The sequence below is a fragment of the Cebus imitator genome, unplaced genomic scaffold (assembly GCF_001604975.1).
Source record: "Cebus imitator isolate Cc_AM_T3 unplaced genomic scaffold, Cebus_imitator-1.0 Scaffold831, whole genome shotgun sequence".
NCBI lineage: Eukaryota > Metazoa > Chordata > Mammalia > Primates > Cebidae > Cebus > Cebus imitator.
The window spans coordinates 354,639-362,255 of record NW_016108146.1 but is presented as its reverse complement, the minus strand read 5'-3'; the positions used below and the strand labels follow the sequence as shown (position 1 = coordinate 362,255).

The 7,617-nt window shown below is 41.4% G+C and overlaps 1 protein-coding gene across 1 annotated transcript in view; it reads right to left on the bottom strand.

Annotated features, from left to right (window-relative positions):
- Positions 1-1,451, bottom strand: part of LOC108297700 (high affinity immunoglobulin gamma Fc receptor IB) — a 6,831-nt gene extending 5,380 nt beyond the window's left edge. The window contains 2 exon segments of the mRNA XM_037735544.1: positions 741-999; positions 1,329-1,451. Of these exon segments, the coding sequence (XP_037591472.1) occupies positions 741-999; positions 1,329-1,451 (382 nt within the window).
- Between the last annotated feature and the right edge of the window lie 6,166 nt (positions 1,452-7,617).

Here is a 7,617-nt window from a genome sequence, read left to right as displayed (position 1 = left end):
AGGCAATTCTCCTGCCTCAGCCTCCTGAGTAGCTGGGACTACAAGCACGCCTCACCATGCCCAGCTAATTTTTTGTATTTTTAGTAGAGACGGGGTTTCACCATGTTGACCAGGACGGTCTCGATCTCTTGACCTCATGATCCACCCGCCTCGGCCTCCCAAAGTGCTGAAATTACAGGTGTTAGCCACTAAAGTAGATTTCTATTAATATAAATAGGCCTCCAAGATATTTTAAGTGATAAAAGTAAGATGTAGGACAATACATAGAAAGTATTCTACCAACCACAGTTTTAAAACTACATATATATATAAAATATATATATTATGTATAATTTAAAAATTATATATATATTTAAGCAGTTGTTTTTCTGTGGAAGGTGACTGCAGACCTAGGGTTCTGGGGTAGGAGGCAGATAATTCATTGTTCCTCATTGCCCATTTGTTTGAATTATTATTATTTACTATGTGCAAGCATACATTTGGAATAATAATACAATCTCAGGGCCTAAGTCTTACTCTAGACACCCTACTTAGAGCTGGTCCAGCTGAATTACTGTCGGTACGCAGTTTAAGGACCCTGCTGTAATGTTTTGAGTATACTGATTTAAACACCTGGTAGGTACAGAGAGCTGAGACCTGCAGTAAGATAAATCGACACACATGTATCTGGCGTCCAGAAAGGAGAGAACACAGAGGAAGACCTTGTGGTTTCCAGCCCTCCTGGTCCAAGTCATACTTACCTCTGTGGACTTCCAGCTGCACGGGGTCACTTAGCACTGAGAGACCTGTCTGGCACCTGTATTCACCACTGTCGTTGACACTGGCAGAGATGATGCTGTAGCTGGGGGTCGAGGTCTGAGTGGCTGTACCGTTGAGAAACCACTGTGTGGCGCTGTTCCCAGGCACATGCGGCCCCACACACTGTAATATTACAGTTTCCTCTTAGAACACGCTGGCCCGTGGTGGCTGCAAAGTGATCACTGCCTTTGTGGGGTCTACCTGGAGATTAAAAGAAGAAAAAGAAAAAGATCAAGTGGAGTAAAAGGGAGGGCTCTAGGCAACTGGTAAGGCTTTTTGTGGATGGCACAAGGGAAAAATACATATTTAGATTTATTTGAAAAACAGGCGAGTGGAAACCTACAAAAGCCAGCCTTTAAGAGTGTTCAACTCCTGCTGCAGAGACTTCTGCCCGTGTTATTAAATCCTCATCTGGGTGTTGGGAATTTGGGGCTCCTGAGGATTAAATTACTGATGTAGGTTTTTCTGCTGGGAGCAATGAAGCAGGCTTTTAGACTTGGACAAGCTGTTTTCCTTATCCTCTGAGCTACACTGTCTCTGAGAGTACAGCGCAGGTCAGCAGCTTCTGCACTGGAAACGGAGGTTGAAACTCTTCTCTTTGAAACCTTCAGTACTTGCCTGGCTCTTTCTGAGGAGGAAAAAAACCCACTCATCTTTCTTGTAAAGGGTACTGGTTTCCCAACATCCCATTTGTGCAATTCTGGCCCTTTCCTGCTGTTATATAGACATTTAGGCATTTCATTTAGAGGAAAGAGCTCATTCAGAAAACTTTCAAATGAGATCTTAAAAATCACAGTTCTTATGAAAATCATAGTCTGAACATGGGAGATTTTGCATAATTTGTAAATCTTTCTCCTTTCTCTGCTTTCCCTATATGCTCTTCTTCAGGTTAATAGGACCCATCCTTTGGAAGTAGAAAAATGGCATAGAAGCAGAGCTGGAGATCACTCACCCACTTGCCCATCAAATGGAACTGCAAGAGATCAGAGAATAAAGATACCAGTTGGTCCAGGGAAAATGATGAAGAAGAGAGAATTTGGAAGACAGAATTAATGTAGACTCTGAGGGATCAGCTTAGGTCTTTTGAGTTTCTATTCCCTTTCTCAAAATTAAGTACTAATGTGATATTGTGCTGGCCTAGAGCCAGAACCAGAGCAAAACTATTTTATAAAATGCAAAACTGTTTTTAGATAAGTTGAAATGGCTGCCCCATTCTCCTTACAATAACTACTGTCGTTGGCCTCTGTAAATAGAACTGCTAGTTTGTTCTTCAAAACTATGTAAAGCTGCTTACCTTTTCTTATCAGTAACTGCCAGAATTGCTAGCCTTTGCTTACCAGCAATTGCCAGACTAAGCAGCCCAAGCTAGTTCCATCCTGGCTCCTGTGACTTGTAATAAGTAACTAAGGTCTGTGATTTCCACCTTAACCAGATAATGTGTAAACAAATGTTTATCTTGACTTCTGTAAACCACTTAAGTAACAAACGGAATGACAAAAGTCCCCTGGCCCTTGGAATGCCCGGAGACCCCCACCCTCATCTCTGCCCAGGAGGTAATTTACAGAATCCACTAGCCCTCGGAATGTCTGAAGCCTTTTCATCCCCATCCCTGCCCCTCACCCCCAAACCCAAGGTGGTTTTTTGGGTATAAAAAAATCGTGGCACCCTCCTGTTGCGGCCGCAGGTTGGAGAGATGTGAGTCCTCTGTGGTCGCCGGCATAATAAATGACCCTGCAATCTGGCATACTTTTGTCTTGTGATAACTTTCTACGCTCCGGTCAAATACAACACTAACAGAACTGAACAAGCTGCAGATGGTGATCAATGAAACGTTACTGTGGTGCTTCCAGACTTAATGCTCCTCAGGGCCTCCCTTCCCGTCCTTTTGATAAAATAAGCTCTGATAAACCATGGAAGCACAGACACAGCTGTCTCCAGACTCAGGAATTCTACCCAGAGTTACCACAGCAAGACAAAACCCTTGACTCCCCACAGCCACAGCCTGTACCCTTCTAACCATCCGCTCTGAGTCCAACTTACCCCAAAGGAGCAGAACTGTCAAGAACCACATGTTATCTTCAAGCTGGTGGGAGCAGTGAAATCTGTAACATGTCAGATATTGAAGAGGTTCTGCTGGGGGCTCCGGAGCCAAAGTAGAAAAGAGAAAGGAAATTGCCTCTTCTGAACATTTTCATCATGTTCCTTTTTTGAGAAATACATCTTGAATTCATGAAACATGGTTTCCCCAATTCTCATACCTCTTAGCCCACCTCTCCCAGTTTGAAGCTCTGACTTTTAGGTTATGAACTCTCAGAATCCAGGGAAAAGGCTGAAGTTTTATTGACCTTCTATTCTGATTATCTTTTCCTTCTACCATTTCTGTTTCTTAGGGTTAGAATATGGCAAAACCTCACTTTTAAAAATTGGTTCAATGCCTGGGTAATGTTGCCAAATGATCATTCAAATCCAGAAGTTTCTATGTCAGCCTCTATGAGGCCATGGGAAAAGTTACTCATCTATGAGAACTGCCCTAATACAAACCACCCTCTGCTCCTCTGGGGAACACAGACAGGATCAATCTCCCATTTTTGTTAAAAAAGAAAACAAACTCTCTTCCTGAAAGATGTCATGAATTTGGAGTGTTTATTTTGGCTAAATCCAAGGAAATTAAATGTTTAATGTGGATGCTATAGAGGAAAAAAATAACTCTTGTACATGGATAGGAATATCCTCAAGAAGAGAGTTTCAGAGTACAAGTGGGGAGCTCTGTGCCGCTAAACTGAGGTGGTTTCTGAGACAGACTTGTAACCCTATAAAAAGACTTTTAGCTGTGGTAAGAGAGAGAGCTGAACAAAGCGGGAGTGCAGAGAGACTTGGGTGGCAATCCTACTGGCAGAGAATGAAAACTGATGGCAAATCATGCTGTAGGTTGACATACTGGCCCCAGGTTCTCACCTCTCCCTGAATCGACACTCTCTCCACAGCCTCATAAATGTACCTCTCTGACTCTTGACAGTGGCTCATCATGCAGCTTTCATTGGCCGGTGAAATATGAATGAAAACGACATGGTGCTAATTTCAAACTTAGCACTTAGGAAGGAAGCTTCACACATTATCTCTCACCCTCTTGTTCTCCTGCGATTGCTGAGACAGGATCATGTTTTAGCTAGCCAGCCCCAGTACGAGGCAGAACTGCCCTGGACATTGTAGCTTGACGTGCAGCTGCCTCACCTGCCCTGCAAACCTGTGAGTGAGAGCTAAACGCTTACCATTATGTGCCACTGAGATATTAAGATTGTTACACAAACAATAGCTGACTGATGCAAATGAAAAGCAAGGAAGACAGGCTGGGAAGAATCAGGTGTTCTGAAGAGATGAGAGAAGCCTTAGCTTGTTGAAATTTATGTTCAAAGCCTGTATTTGTTAATTATTTTACTATTTTGTCTCCAAAGTTTTCAACTGCATGCATGTACCATAATTTATTTCATCAACTTCTGTTCATGAACATGTAGGTTATATTTAATTTTTTACTGTATGATCAGTAAAAAAGACTGTTTACTACCATTGATAGTCCCGTGTCTACCTTTAAACATTTGACTTACTGCTTCCTTGGAACACATTCCTAGAATCAGCAGTGCTTACTCAAAGGAAATGTACATTTTTTTACTTTGGATAAGATGCTATCAGATTGTCTGTGATCATTGTCCTCATCACTGAAAAAATTTTAGAGTGCTTATTACATGCCAGACAAATACACTTGATGCATGTTTTCTTATTTAAGCCTCACAATAATCTGTGAGTAGACAATAGTATCTGCATTTTACAAATAATACATCTAGTGAAAGAGGAGATCAGTAATTTGTCCAAGGTTGTGAAAAGCAGAAGCAGGATTCAAAACCAGACAGTTTGATTTCCTTTATGTACTCACCAAGGGAGTAGAACAGTGCCCACCCCATCCCTTACAATTCCTGCTTTGTAGGAAAATAGCTGCTTCCTTGAAAAATAAGTGAAATCATTTCATTGACCAAGATAATATGAGGGAATGAGGATTGTTGTGTAAGGGGAATGTAAGATCTATAACCTGGAAGGATAAACTACTTTGTTTTTCCAATAAATAGCTGTTGTTTCCAAATGTTGAGGAAATAGCCATTGATGGAGGTTTAAATTCATGTGAGAAGAGCTAGAAAAATGGAGCAAACATAGAATGCACGCAGAGCAGTTTTCTAGCATTTGATGGACAATGAAAATCATGCTCTCTTCTCACATATTATAATTTTTTTCTGTTTTCTTGCCTTGGGTATGTCTTTAGCTCTGTTCTCACTTATAAGCGGAGCTGAGCGATGAGAACGTGGACACATGGTGGGGGAACAACACTCTGCGGCTTGTTGGGTGGGGCGAGGTGAGTGAGAGTATCAGGAAGAACAGGTAATAAATGCTGGGCTTAATACCTAGGTGATGGGTTGATCTGTGCAGCAAATCACCATGGCACACATTCACCTACGCAACAAACCTGCACATCTCGCACATGAACCTCAGAACCTAAAATAAAAATGGATGGAAAAAAATCATGATGCTTACAAGAGCCATTAGGAGAATTTACATCCATATATGACATTTGTATTCCCATATGCTGATCCTTTTTTTATGCATATATTGTTATTTTCTCTCTTTTTTTTATACTGATACTTTTATAATGCCATCATACTCATAGGCTTCCTTTTTTAAAAAATCACTTTACAGGCCAGGCGCGGTGGCTCACGCCTGTAATCCCAGAACTTTGGGAGGCTGAGGCGGATGGATCACGAGGTCAAGAGATCGAGACCTTCCTGGCCAACATGGTGAAACCCTGTTTCTACTAAAAATACAAAAAATTAGCCGGGCGTGGTGGCACATGCCTGTAATCCCAGCTACTTGGGAGGCTGAGACAGGAGAATCACTTGAACCCAGGAGGCGGAGGTTGCCGTGAGCCGAGAATGCGCCATTGCACTCCAGCCTGAGCAACAAGAGGGAAAGTCTCAAAAAAAAAAAAAAAAAATCACTTTACAAATACAGCTTTCTCAAGGGTAGATGCAAAGTCTTATTTGCCAATTTTAACAAAAATTGCTGTCTTCTCTGCTACAGCAAATGATTTATGAATAATTATTTGATATGTTTTTTAAAAGATAAGATAGGCTGGGTGCAGTAGCTCATTCCTATAAGCTCAAGCTCAACACTTTGGGAGGCCAAGGTGTGTGGATCGCTTGAGCCCAGGAATTTGAACTGACTGGGCAACATGGAGAAATCCCATCTCTACTAAAAATAAAAAGAATTACCCGGGCGTGGTAGTTCATGCCTGCGGTCCCAGCTAACTGGGGAGGCTGTGACAGGAGGATTGCTTGAGTCTGGGAGGTTGAGGCTGCAGTGGGCTGTGATTGTGCCATTGCACTCCAGCCTGGGTGACAGAGTAAACAAACAATGCTAAGATAATTTAAGCTTCATATAGAATTGAGCAATAATTTATTTTATTTTAATCTCTGTGAGTAAAAAACAGCAGTGCTTTATTTCCTACTCAATTCCTTCTTTGATGACTGTGTGTTTTAGAAACTACTCAAATGTATTTACTAAATTTTCGGTAAAGAATTGCATATAAGTAGTTTTCTATAGCACAATTTTGCTTAATATGTTTTGTATACTGTTTTAACAGCTCTTAGGTGAAATATACTACTTTCACATATTTGCTAATGCTTGAAGTGTTTTTCAAAGACTCACATAAAGATTATCTGAAGTTTTTCTTCAACTACCATTCATTATAAAAAGTTACCCAGTGGTTCAATTTTAAATTTCCATTAATAACTCATTAATTTTTTATTCTTAGTTATTCTTACTACTCGATCTTTTATTTTTAGAAATTCTCATCTATGATTTTATAGGAACTTTTACAGTAAATTTCTGGTGGTATTATAATGTATCTTTTACAAGTTGTTTCAATTTGGGATGACCTCGTCCATCTCCTCTTCCCCTGACCTCACCTTTTTGTGCTGTCACAAACATGTCTATCAAGCCCTTTGCCTATTTTCCTATGTGCCCTTGAGATTCTTTCCTACGCTTTTAAGTGATCAACTAGTAAATCTCAGTCTGTTTACTTTTACATATGCAGTTTTCATCTTTCTGTAGATAGCAAGGTCACTCCATTTTGATTTTGTTCCTGTATCACAGCAGCAAGAGGAGAAGGATGGGAAAACCGTTAAAATGTTTATGTACTTTGTGTTTCTAAAAATAGCTATCATCGGAAATGAAATGAAAGCTCTTCACACTGGGCATGGTGGCTCACGCCTGTAATCCCAGCACTTAGGGAGGCCGAGATGGGCGGATCACGAGGTCAGGAGATTGAGACCATCCTGGCTAACATGGTGAAACCCTGTCTCTACTAAAAATACAAAAATTAGCAGGGTGTGGTGGCACGCTCCTGTAGTCCCAGCTACTGAGGAGGCTGAGGCAAGAAGAATCGCTTGAACCAGGGAGGCAGAGGTTGCAGTGAGCTGAGGTCGTGGCATTGCACTCCAGCCTGGGCGACAGAGCAAGACTCCGTCTCTAAATAAATGAATAAATAAATAAATTCATTCTAAATAGGAATGCAGGATGTCAGCTTCTGGCCTCACAGACTCTGAGTCTGTCTATCACAGGGGAAAAACAAATAAAAAAGAAAACGCGGCCGGGCGCGGTGCCTCAAGCGTGTAATCCCAGCACTTTGGGAGGCCGAGGCGGGTGGATCACGAGGTCAAAAGATCGAGACCATCCTGGTCAACATGGTGAAACCCCGTCTCTACTAAAAATACAAAA